The sequence below is a fragment of the Microcebus murinus genome, chromosome 1 (genome assembly GCF_040939455.1).
Source record: "Microcebus murinus isolate Inina chromosome 1, M.murinus_Inina_mat1.0, whole genome shotgun sequence".
In the NCBI taxonomy this organism is placed as follows: domain Eukaryota; kingdom Metazoa; phylum Chordata; class Mammalia; order Primates; family Cheirogaleidae; genus Microcebus; species Microcebus murinus.
Window position 1 is genome coordinate 76,565,656 of NC_134104.1, and position 13,316 is coordinate 76,578,971.

A 13,316-nucleotide genomic window follows, 5' to 3' on the forward strand; every position below is an offset into this window, starting at 1 on the left:
GAGATGACCATCTGTCTGCTGGCTGTTGTACAGGCTAAAGGAGTCCATATTTGGAATTCCTGAAACCCATTCAATGACACACCAGTGTGCCTAGGCACAGAAGAAAAGCGAGCAGGGCCATTGTGCTACTTATAGTGGAATCACTACTCCAGTTATTAAGGCAGCAAACTGAATATTCTCTTGGTACCCTGTAAATCATATTTCTATAATCTAGTGAAGACATTGCCCCACGCTCAGTCTATTCTACAAGTGCCAAGTACCCCACTGCACTGAGAAGCATGCAGCACTCAAAAATGGAAGGGATCCACCATGACACCCAAGACAACCCCCAAGTGTTCCAGTTAGGAATCTGAAATCCAGGAAAGGGTTGCAAACCTGGTGTTGCAGAAATGGAACCAGAGAGCTAAACTTAACTCCATGTTTTCTATTTATTTAAAAATGTAAGGACATTGTCAGAAACAATATGCTAAATCCATTCAAGATCAAACAGACTATGTCACACAACCCTAGGCTCTAGATCTTTGTCCTTGGCTCTAGATCTTTGTCCTTGCAGCTGTTTAGGTAGAGTTTGGAAGACTTGGAGAAGTTTCTCTACCCAGCATTCACCAATCTGATGGGGGAGAGAACATTGATGACTTCTAAGAACTATCTCAACTCTATGATCCTATGAGACCTCATCCCAACTTTACTTAATCATGGAAGTTCGGGGTTCAATACTGAAATCTGCACCAGATTTAGGGGTCAGCCACTATCTGATGTTCTATTTCCTTCCATATGGACATTTTGGGGGTCATTCTTTAACCAAACAGACAGGAAGGGAGGACATTTGGCTCGAAACAAGATGATCTGGAAAGACGATGTCTATGAAATTAAGGAATGAAGCTTCTTTATTTTAATTCCAATATATGCACTGACCCTCAGAAATCTAGGCACCTCATTCATAAAAACAACATAACCCTATCCTCAGTCCTAGGGCAAAATTTCATCAAAATAGTTTGAAAATTACAGGAGACATGCAGAGTACAAACTTTCGCCATTCATAGGGCAGTCACTCTGAACTACACATGGGGCAGGTGGCACATCTTTACACAGCTCAGAATTGAATCAAGTTTTATCCGAATCAGTCACAGGTTTCAAAAGTAATCAGCAGTGATCACATGAGAAATGCAGATCCACCAGAAACTTTACTTAGTCAACTCTCCCATTTCACAGATGAATAAGTTACTGGAGAGAATCTCAGTAGAAAAGAATAATTGAGAGTTTCATAAAAGGACTGCTTGCAAAGTTGTGGGTAGAGTTTAAGGAAATCAACATGAATAGGCTAATACCCAGGGTTACCTACTGCAGGGAGACACTACCAGCCCCAGGCCTACCACGGGACAAGAAGCAGAGAGTCTGAGCTGAGCAGGACCACCTGTCAGGAGCAGTGGCCTTTAGGAGAAGGTTAACTGTCCACCTGCCAAGAAGGGGGCTGAGGGAGTTAATACCCCAACCTTCCTCTCCTCCTTTTTTGGATCTTGTAGGCCTGAGGGGTAAAGAAGAGAGAGTGGGACCCAGAGACTAAAAGGGCTGCCAGAGAGGAGCTGAGACCTTCAGTCCAAGAAAAGACACAGCCCCTTCTGCAAGGGGACATCCAGGAGAACAGGTGCCCTGACCCCCACTCTCCTCCTTGGTTTTGTCCAGTGCTTCTAATGGACAGACCCAAATAGAGGCCTGAGGGCAAGGTACACCAGTTGACACAGTCCAAAATTTCAATTGCTCAGAGAATAAAGCCAGGTAGGAAAGGGTGGAGGGTGCATTTGAAGAGGCAAAGGGAGAACATCCAGCAGAGAAGGCTTAGGATAGATAGGTCCTTGATGTTGACATGAGAAAGGAGTTGTTTTTGTCATTTGACAAACACTGATTAAGAACCTACTCTATGCCAAGCACAGTTCTGAGTGCTGGAGGCAATGGTTATGAGCAAGAAAGACCAGGTCCTTGCCCTCAGGGATCTTACATTCTATTGCACAGAGACAGACAATAAATAAGCACAGCAATCTACATATAAGATAATTACAGGACAGGTGCAGTGGCTCACATCTGTAATCCTAGCACTTTAGGAGGCCAGGAAGGAGGATTCCTTGAAGTCTAGAATTCTAGACCAGCCTGAGCAAGAGCAAGAACCTATCTCTACCAAAAACAGAAAAATTAGCCGGGTGTGGCAGTGCACATCTGTAATCCCAGCTACTCAAGAGGCTGAGGTAGGGGGATCATTTGATCCCAGGAGTTTAAAGCTACAGTGAGCTACGATGATACCACTGCAGTCCAGCCTGGGGGACAGAGTGAGACTTTGTCTCAAAAAAAAAAAAAAAAAAAAAAAAGAAAAGAAAGAAAGAAAGAGAAATAATTGCAGATTATGACTAATACTATGACACAAATAGACTGAACTGTATGACAGAGACACTGAGGAAATCTCCTTTCCATAGAGTGATGATTCAAGGAATGCCTCAGAGCTGAGACCTAAAGGATGGCCAGGTGTGGGCAGGGGCCAGGGAAGGACAGAGCAAGTGTCAGGATCCCAAAGAGGGTAAGGACTTGGCTGGAGCAAGTGAGGGAAGAAAAATCAAAGATGCTGTTAAAGAGGTTGGCAGGAGCCAAACGGTGCAGCAGGGCTACAGAGGCCTGGGGATGAAGTTTGGATTTGATTCTAAGAAGAAAAAAAAAAAACAATCAAAGAAGAAAGCTTTTTTGAGGCAATGGTTATCCTAACTACCCTGATTTGATTATTATAAGTTGTACACATGTATCAAAATATCACATGTATCCCACAAATATCTACAACTATTATGTATCAATTTTTAGAAAAGAGGAAACCTTTAAAGCAGGCCACTGAGTTGGGCTCATGAGAAAGGGGATAGGATCCTGTTTGTTAAACTACCTCTTGCTAACTGAAGGTGAAAGAACTTCCAAACTCCAATAGGCTTCTAGCAAATCAACAAGAGAAATCCACAACTACTGAGATCACAGCAAACAAGACTGGCAAAGGGGAAGACTACAGAAAATTAGGGCCACCACCTCTCTCTAACTTAGAATTAGAGCTCAGAAAAAGATGCAAATTAGAAAAGGAAGAAATAAATGCATCACTATATGCAGATGATATAATTACTTGCCCAGAACATTCAACAGAATCAGTTCAAGTGCACCCTTGTTTTTGTAAGTAAAGTTTCATTGGAACATAGGCCCATTCATTTATTACAATTTGTGGTTTCTTCTGTACTACTACAGCAGAGTCGAGTAGTTGTGACAGACATTATATGGCTCTCAAAGCCTAAAATATTTACTATCCAGCCCCTTACAAGAAAAGTTTGCTGACCCCCGAAATAAGTGATCATGTCCTTCAAGCTACTCAATCCAAGGGAGTCTTCTCAGTCCTCATTCTGCCCAAGAATGTGTCCCACCTCTGCAGACTCTGATGTCAACAGCTACCATCCCCCAAACTCCATTCCCCTTTGCCTTCCATCATATGGTACCTACCTGGTTCTCCTCTAGCCCCTCTGGGGCCCTTCTGGATTTTTCTGCTTGTCCCTGATCTTTCCTTGTCCTTTAAATGTAAATCTTTTTTAGGTTTTCTAATCAGACTTCTTCCTTGGAGTACAATCGTTACCTCACCTTGATACAAATGATTCCTAAATCTGATCTCCAGACTTGACACTTCTCCAGAATCAAATACCTAACTATGTGTCTACACAGGGAAATCCTTAAACACTTCAGACTCCATACATCCCAAACGGAATCTGCCCTGCCACAAGAAGCATGCTCCCCTGTGATGCAATATAGCCTGTGCTCCTCCTCTCACTCAAGGTCATTTCTGCTGAGACACTAAGTTCTGTCTCTTTTACATCATAAAGTCTCTCAAGTAAGGCCCTTTCTCTCCGCTTCCACTCCCACTGGCCTGGCACTTCTCACCTGGATGCGGCAATAGTCCCTAATAATGGAGAGATTATATAGTGGTCCCCATAGAGAGGGAAACTCACAGAGAAATGAGAAATCTCTCCAAAACATACACAATCCCATCACTCCTTTGATCTGAAACCTTCTAGAGCTCTCTGTGGCTTAAAGAATGAAACCCAAAGCCCTTATTGTGACTCTTAACATTCTCTAACAGCTGGCCAGCGGCTACCTTTCTGGCCTCATCCCTCGCTGTTCTTCACACACTGGGCCCCAACCCACATCCCAGCCAGACAGGGTCACTGTGATGCCCAAACATACTCTGCGCTTTTGCCCATGCAGCCTTTGCTTCTTGCCTTTGCCTCAACTTGGCACGCTCTTCTCTTTTCCCCTAGGAGAACAAGTAGACGAGAATATCAAGGGAATTTTTTAACAAGGGATAAATCGTACTCAATTTTATTATGAAGCTACCGTCACTATAAGGCACAGGAGCAGGGGGCCAGGTATAAGGGTCTTTGAATTAAACCCCAGGCTGCTGTTAACCCGTTGTGTAACCCCTCCCGCCTTCACAGTTAGCTCATCATCAGGATGAGAACAATCTTACCGCCCTTGTAGGACTACTGGGAGGATTTTTAAAAAAGCAAGGCATATTAGGCACACAGTAGGTGCACAATAAGCATTACTTAATAAATCTAAGATACTTTACATGCATAAGTAAACTACAATTGAAAGTTACTGCGCCCCCCACTGGCTGGTGTGTGGGACTGCTGGAGGCACAGTATGTTATTACAAGCTCTCTGGTAAACAGTCTCACAATGAACTAAAAACATTGCCATAAAACTTATTTTACTTGGATTTTCTGGCCCCACTTCTGAAGAAATTCCCCATTGAAGGGCAGCAGTAGTCATTTAAGTTGTTCGCACGAAAACTTTGTTAGCAGTACAATTTGTGCGAGTGAACAATTTGAAGCCATTTGATATTCAATAGTTGGGAATGGGCTCAACAAATTCCGGATGAGGGAAGTCTATGGGCCTGGCTCACTGCCTGGAACTCAGAGGCTTCAATGAAGGGCCTCTCTCTTCCCTTTCCCCTTTGTATTCTAAGCTCCTGTTCTGTATTTTTAGTGAATCTATGAATGAATAAAATAATAAACGAATGAATGACCTTAAAATATTTGTTAGACTAAATGCCCAGAGCATAAAAAGACAGAGTGGCTGAAGTCTAGCATGCAATTTTTATTATATCTCAGGATCAAGGTCCTTCCATGGAAAATACTTATATGTATTTGTTGTAACTGCAGTCTATAGAAAAAGATTATTGTCATTAATTTTTATTTAAATCACTCCAAACTTTTAAGGAGTGCATAAAGATAAAGCTGTAGTTCCAATTCACAGAGGTACCAGCCTCGATCTCAGACTTCAACACAATTTCACCCAGGCACACACACTGGTAACTTCACGAGAAGAAGGATAATCAGCTAACACCTGGGATAGCCTAAGTATTGCCTTTAGGCAGCAAAAATGTGGAAGAAAGAAATTTTGGATAAACATGGTCCATTATGGATAAACAAAAACCAATTACATTTAGTTTCTAGAAAACAAAGTCCAAAGGAAACCAAAGAGACAAAAGCAAAAGTTGAGGTGGGGCTGGCCATCTTGGCAGTTTTTATTACTTAGTAACTAATAGTTTAATTAGTTAATAACTAACATTTTTTTATTAGTTAATAACTGCCTATTTGGGAAAGTAGAAAATGTGATCTCACCACTTCTTTCTGCTCTAGAGAATCCAATTTGGGTCTACTTTTCTTCTTTGAGAGCCTGTGGTTGGTTTCAGGCCATTTTTCCTGGCAGTTATATGAAAGAAATAAAAAAGGAGACATATGACCTCACCTGCTCCAGTACCTCTGCCTGACAGAAGAGCAAGGCTTCCTGGGCTTTGCTTTCTTTAGCTGATTCATTTCACAATAATGGAAAACACATTCTCTCAAAATAAGGGAAATAAGGGGCCTTAAGTGAATCTATAGCTCTCTGTGGTAAAGGCTTACAAACATGAAAAGACTGCAAAGGCTTTTAAGAAAAGCAAATTAATATATTTTGACCAGTGACTCCCAAACCTTTTGGGGGGCACAGATCCCTCTGAGAATCAACTGCAATCTATGAACTCCCTCCCTGGAAAAAATGCAGACACACTTACACTTACACACACACACACGTTATACACACCTAATGCACAGAAACTTTTGCATGTAACTTTAGGGATTCCTGAGCTCCCTAAAGTTGGTCCACAACCTCCAAGTTAAGAATTCCCGCCCTAATTAATGCTTTTCAAAGAGAAAAGCTGAAAATTTCTCAGGGAGTTGAGGCCAAAAGAGTCCTCCATTAATTAAATAACAAAATTTCAGAACCTGAAAATGAAATAGAGATTTATGCTTCAAATATTTTCATAGGTCAATTGTAGTTTTTTGCTTATTGGTAGTAGTGGAATTCCTTTCAAATGAAATATTCTGAAGAATTCCAATAGGTACAACAGATGAAAATAAAACTATTCTGTCCCCAAAGACATGATAAATGTTTGAGGTGATGAATATCCTAATTACCTTGATTTGACCCTTACACATTGAATGCATGTATCGAAATACCACTCTGTTTACCATAGATGCGTGCAATTATTACATGTCAGCTAAAAATAACAGGAAAAACAATAAAGCTATTCTAATTGATAAAGATGCCGGGCACCTGGATCCCCATTGTTCAGCTGTCCTGACGGTACTTCTGACTCTGAGAGAGACACTGCCCTGGGCCCACACCACAGGGCCACCGAGCCACACTTGGGCCGCTTGTCACCAGCACCACTCATATGCCCAGCCAGTCCTGACGAGCACTAGCTGTTCAGAGAAACTTCACACCCCAGAACGTACCTATTTCTTGGCCCAGCTGGGAGGACTTCAGAGATCCCGCTGAGGCGACAACAGCACACCTGCCCCAAGGCCCAGCCTTGGTCCTAAGGTTCTCCTTGGGCAGGTAACCCTCCCACTGAGAGGTGTTGAAGGGAAAATCTGTGGCCTCCACCATGGATACATTCACATGGTCCCGGAGGTGGCAGCGCAGGGCCTCTGCACTGAACTTGACGCCTGGCCCAGGCCCCTTGTAGGACACTTTGTACTTGTTCATGTTTACATAATTCTTCCAGATCTTCTGCAGCCTGGGGATAAGGTTTTTTGAGGAGCTGTCCTTGTTCCACACCTGGAAGGAGGGCCCTGGTTTGGGCTTGGCTGGGCTCCTGAGGCTGCTGAGGGCCTGTCTGCCCCTTTGGGGGTCCTGGGTGCTGCTCAAGGGCGCAGACTGGGAATCAGACCCCGGGTCCGGTTTCTCCAGACTCTTCATCGCATGGAATCCCTTGGTTTGCAATTTAAGGACACCATAGTAACTCCCTTTCTTTTTTTCCTTCCACACACAGATGACCGCAAACAGGAGGAAGGCCAGGACACAGCAGCTGAATTTTTTCTTCAGGTTGGTGTGAATCATAATGAAGATGTGTTCAGGGAAGCCACTTCGTTCTGAATAGGAAAACAAGCCTTTAAAAAGTGGGACAAGGAAAAAAAATGATGTAAAGAAAATCCCAAAGTGGCCTGAGGTGGGGCAATGGGCCAAGCAATGGATTTCGAGTGAGGAGACTTGAATTCCAGCCCTGGTCTACCTCCCACCAGCTATGCAACCTTAAGCAACTCCCAGAACCTTCAGCCTCAGTTTGGGCGTTGGATGTAGAAAGCATTCCCACAGACACTCCCTTCTTCCTCTCTGAGCCAGGAACACTTTCTATGCCTTGCCACCATTACTTTTTATACCCTGAATCTTAGTTTCTTGTTGCCTTCGTCTAGCTCCCTGGCTGCAGTCAGGTTCTTGAAATCAGAAACCACATCTTGCACATCATTTGGCTTCTAGAGCCTTAAACCACCTGTTATGTAAAGGCACGCATGCTTGAAAAAAAAAAAAAAAAAAACAGAATGAAAAGGAAGAGCTGTTTGACCTGTGTACATCACAGAACCCAAACTATCTAAAATCTTAAATGGCTCAGCATCCTTTTAAAATAGCTAGAAAAAGACCTGTCTCCACAGATGATGCCATAGATTTGTGATGCATCTCTCTAAGGGCTGTGATGTTGGACTCCTGCATGAGAAGAAGACCAAGCATTAGGTTCACAACATAATATTCAGTTTTGTGCAGTGCCCTGCAAGAATAGCACTATTGAGACAGGAAGCTGATTTGCCTCATGATAGAGGATAGGAAATCTTGGTAAGATAGCAGACATGTAGCCAATTAAGGAAATGAAAACAAAAACTCATTAACCACACTAGATGTTATTTTATTTAATTTCATCATAACCAGGGCCACCATGAGGCACAACTCCAAGGAGCACCATGCATATCATAGTCTAACATGAAGGGCATCCCCTGAGCTGTGCAGAAGAGCCCTGCCCATCACTAGCCATGAAGGTGTTAACATCTCCACTTTTATAGACGAGTGACTTGCGGCTCTGAGAGGTTACAGGAAGTGCCCATGAACACAGAGCTAAGGAAATGTTTGCATTGAGGTTCAAATCCAAGCACACTTGATTGCATAACCCATGTCCTTTCCACTACATCATGTGCAGAACTGCTGAAAGTTCTGGAAAATAGATTTTGTTAAGCAAATAGAGACGGAATAGTTCTCTTTATCTCTGGGTAAAGACCTACTTTGTTTTTTCAGAATTTATTGTGTAACTGAATGGAAGTTGGAAGCACTTTGAACTCAAACAATGTCTGTATCTTTTGGAAAACATTACATTTTTTCCTCAACCACTGGGTTTATTTATTATAATGAGTCAAAGCAACTGCCGCCAGGGTTTTGCTAACCCACTAGGGGTCTGAAGTCTCTTCCCATGGAGCCCGCTCCTTAGGATATCAGGGACAAGGTAGTAGGAATACTGGAGTGGGTATTCACAAAAGCTGGGTCCTTGTTCCCATTCTTGGTGACCTTGGGCAAGTCACTTAATATTTCTGCCCCTAAGTTTCTATGGAATAATTATCTCTGTCCAATCTGATTCACAGAGTGTTGGGTGGACCAAACAAGAGGATGGTGTTAATGCACTTGAAACAGGGAAGCAGAAAGGCTCAGGACGTATCTGAACAGAGTCAGGAGCACAGCCTGTTGGTACAAGGGCCACGTGGGGGTGATATGGGGCAGTGGAAGATGGCAGAATGCTGCCCCAGCCACGACTCACCAGCCTAGACTCAGGCTCCTCATCTGAGGCTCTTTCATTAACTGACATCAGATTATTCTTGGAAGCTACTGACAGTACCAACCAAAATGGTACTGACCATCCTCCCAGACCTCAGGAACCCGTGGCTCTGGGGATGATGGGTTCCTACCTTGGGCTGCCGAAATTTTATAAGTAATGAAATGTACACAGAGGAAGAAAAATTCAGACATAAGATCATGACATAGGAGGTAGGAGGCTTGTTGTATTATCAGAGAACCACAGAATTCAGTGTGCACAGACACCCAACACAGCTACTCACATGACAGCCGAAGGAGAACCAGAGAATAAGGAAAGTAGCGTTCAAGGAGGGCCTGCTACATAGTGGGCACTCTACCTGCACTATCCCATTGAGTCTTTCCATAAAACTACGATATAGAGATGGACAGCCCTATTTTAGGAAATGAAGAAATTGAGGCTTAGCAAGGTTGTTGGGTTTCTCCAAGATCAATAGCTAATCAGGGTTAGCACCGGGATTCCAAACCAGGTCTGTCTGACTCTGAAAGTTCATGGTCTTTCCACCAAAGGACAGGCACCTGTGATGAGGCACAGTAAAAAGTCAGTGTTAACCAAACAGAACTCAGAAATCAGGGTCCCTAGAGAGGCAATTCGATCTGTCAGACAGCCTCGGACAGCCTCCCTCACTGTCAGCTCTGTGCTGGCCATCACCAGTGTGCACTGTGTCACCACTCGGGAGGCCCCTTCATGGAAATCAGCAGACCCACTACAATCTGGGAGACAAGCAGGGCAAGTTTTATGAGCTCTATGTATAGCTGAAGACAGTGATAGTGAAACTTGACTTATGTCTCGTTCTGAGTGAACGAGATGGAGGCAGGGGCCTGATTCAGCCTCAGGAATAAGGCTCAGGGAGGGGGCTGCTCGGCACTTTCTCTCCAAGGTGGGGTTTCTCAGGAAAGAAGAGTACCCCCAAACAGCCAGGCCCACAATAGTCCTGCCACCATCAGATGGCCTCAGCCTTCACGGCCTGTCCCTCGTCCTGGCCTCAGAGCACTCATCTGAAACTCCGTATCAGGGCTCACGTGTTCCTAGTCACCACCCTTGGTTGAGATTCCAAGTATACCAGGTGGCTAGAGTTCCTGGTCACAGGCACGTAGAGCTGCAAGACCCTTTCTCATTTTGCAAGCTGTTTTAAGGAGACAGAGACTGAAGAAATTTCATCTAAACAGCTTAAATGAAGAAAAGGAGGGAAAAGGGTAGCAAATTTTCCTCCATGAATTCTTTGGGAAAACACACCAACCTTTGAATGTTCCAAACCAGACTAGTTTCTTAAGCCTCCAGGCGTTTGCACTGCTGCATTCTCTCTCCTTGTCCATTTCTTGTTAGCTCTGACAGCATTACCTTTCCGCTTCTGCCTGTTGGTGGAGATCACCTCCCCTTCAGCATTACCCCTGCTCCCTGCTGCTGGCAGCCAGTGCTTTGCAATGCTTGCTGCTCATGCCTGACTTTGCTGCTAAAGGAGAACTCCTGGCATTATTTCTGAAACCCCAGTACCCAGTACAGTGCTTGGAACACAGTAGATAATCAATAAAGGATTCTTGAACTGATGTGACTGTATCAATGAATCCTTACAATCCCTCTGAGGCTTTTAGAAGAAGAATGCAACAACTCGCAGTATCACCTGCAGAGACTAAGCCAACATTGAACCAGCAGAAAGAAACGCTCAAAGTAAAGAATCTGGCCCTGATCCACGCATCACGACATGCTAACTGCAGTGCCTGGCACACAGACGTGCTTAAAAATGATTGAATGAATCACAGAACTACTCAAATCTTATAATTATAGCTTACAGAAATGGACAAGCCATCTAACCCCTCCCCAATCCCTTATTGCATCAGTGATCAAAGAGGATTCAAAAAACAAATAAAAAAATAAAGAAAGCAGCAAAGCTGTAATCAGACACTAAGATCCTGAGACTCCTTGTCAGCACATTCGACCACACCATTTTTTATTCAGGAATAAACCCCTTGGCTAGCCCATGCCCATTTTTTATTCAGGAATGAACCCCTTGGTAGCCCATGCCTGTAGGGGCTCCTTACTTGCTTCTGGCTAATCCCCCTCCAGGTCCTCAGGAACTAGCACCATGCTCCATGGGAGGCAGGTTGGCTTTGTTGGGTCTGAAGGCCAAGGCTCATTTTTTTCAGGATGATCAAAAATCATCTACAAAGGAAAAAGAAAAAGAGAGAGAGAGAGAGAGAGAGAGAGAGAGAGAGAGAGAGAGAGAGACAGATTAAGAAGAAGTGAGAACAGCTTCCCAGCAGAGGCAGGGTTAAACATTAACAATATGCCCAGGTCTTTCTGCAGCCCTGGGCTATTACTCAACCCAGGAAAGCCCTGAAAGCTCAGAAAACAAAGAAGAGCCTATTACAGGTGCAATGCTCTAGATCTATGAAGAGCACGGAAATAGACTGATGCCAAATAAGAATGTGCTAGAAAGATAAAACAGGCACCACTAGTACCAAACTAGAAGAACAATTTTTTAATCTCTGGCTTACAGATAAATGCAGCATAATTAGGTTCATCCCAAAATAAACTCCAGACAGATTTTCAAAAAATTATCTATTTTCAAACATTATTTAGTGATACATAAAAGTTCAATTAGTATAATTTTAACTGAAAAAAATAGGTTATAAAACTATAAATACTATCCAAATTCAGAAAAAAGTACATGTGAGAAAGAGAAAGTACTAGAAAACAAATACACCCAGGATGATAGAATAATGGATGTTTTTATTTTTTATAACTTTGTATATATTCCAAAATTTCTAAAATGTGCATGTATTACTCAAGTTTGAAAAATAGGAAAATGTAAATAAAGAAAGCTAAAAATATATTAAAGATTTTATATTTGCCAGCTCTTTCTTCTTTTGATACAATGTAAAAAAAATAGCAAAGAAAAAGTTTAATAGATTCATTTGCAAGAAAATTCCAACTTCTATACAATGAAAAATATTATAACTACAGTAAGAAGGAAAACAAGAGTCAAGGCATGAAAAGGGTTAATACATTCAAAGCCTCCCAAAATAAAGAAGCAATCAATGTGAACAGATAAATCACACAAAAAACACAATTAACAAGCATATGACATTATGGTTAATCTTGAGAGAAACACAAGAGAAGCAACTAGAATATTAAGATATTAGTTTATAGAATTTATATTGGTCAGCAATCTTCAAAATGCTAAGACTCATTGCTGGACAGATTATAATGAAATTGGTATGCATTTGAAGGAGCAACATAAATTAATTTAGCCTTTCTAGAAAGTATTCAAATCATAGAATTAAAAGCTCATGACTACTGACCAAATTATAAGAGTGAATAAATAAATAGTTCAAACAAAAAAATATTATATACTTCAGTTTCCTCACATGTAAAATGATTCTCTACCTTACATAATTGTGATGAAAATTGAAGAGGATTAAGAAGATAAAGAATGTGAGTTCTATTAAGCAATATACACATAAGAAAGAAAAAAGTTTTTCATTTCAAACTTATTTATAATGGTGAAAATCTGTTGACAACTAAGCTTCCAGCAATAGGCAAATAGCTAAACTATGGTACATCCACCTGTGAGAAAATGTACAATTGTGTATGAATTTATGTAGCAATAGGGAAGGAAATACTTAAAAAATTATAATGAATTTGGTTACACTTTTTTGTCTGAAAAGAAAAAGAAATAAAAAAAAATAAAAATAAAAAAATTATAATGAAAAAAGCAAAATAGAAAATGTTATCTGTGCACACACCATTGTGACTAAAAGTTATGCATGTCCAAGTATCTAGGAAAAATGTAGATGGTTGAGACCTGAAAACAGTTCATCAGCAAACTGATTCATTTTCATCAGTTGACTTCCTTTATTGTTTTTATTATGTTAGTTGCATAATTAAGGCCAAACTATTGGGTCCATACTGAAAACACACCGCAGCCTGGTGTATCAACTTGATGCACAATGTTGGGTTGGCCTTGAGGCCTGTCCTAGGAGATCCAGCATTCACAGAACCAAGAGGAAGCCACATGCACATAACTGGCTTTACCCTATGAACCAGGAGAAAATCCTCTCTTGAAGGTGGGGCGT

General features: G+C 42.0%; 1 protein-coding gene and 1 long non-coding RNA gene across 14 annotated transcripts in view; both read right to left on the minus strand.

The window, feature by feature from the left end:
* Positions 1-13,316, minus strand: part of ST6GAL1 (ST6 beta-galactoside alpha-2,6-sialyltransferase 1) — a 123,814-nt gene that overhangs the window by 27,818 nt on the left and 82,680 nt on the right. For 4 of the 13 annotated variants that reach the window (XM_076003074.1, XM_076003071.1, XM_076003080.1 and 1 more), the window contains 3 exons: positions 11,280-11,400; positions 8,030-9,758; positions 6,845-7,483 (listed from right to left, as the gene is read on the minus strand). In XM_076003074.1, coding sequence (XP_075859189.1) covers positions 6,845-7,483; positions 8,030-8,117 — 727 coding nt within the window. In that variant the 5' untranslated portion in view covers positions 8,118-9,758; positions 11,280-11,400. Of the gene's footprint in view, positions 1-6,844; positions 7,502-8,029; positions 9,759-10,480; positions 10,596-11,279; positions 11,401-13,316 lie in introns of those variants that run through there. The other 9 variants (XM_076003100.1, XM_012789638.3, XM_076003087.1 and 6 more) reach the window with 8 other exon arrangements.
* Positions 2,327-6,838, minus strand: LOC142870950 (uncharacterized). Its single transcript, XR_012919299.1, has 2 exons — positions 5,690-6,838; positions 2,327-4,318 (listed from the first exon to the last, which is right to left on the minus strand). It is a non-coding gene; the product is annotated as an uncharacterized LOC142870950 (long non-coding RNA).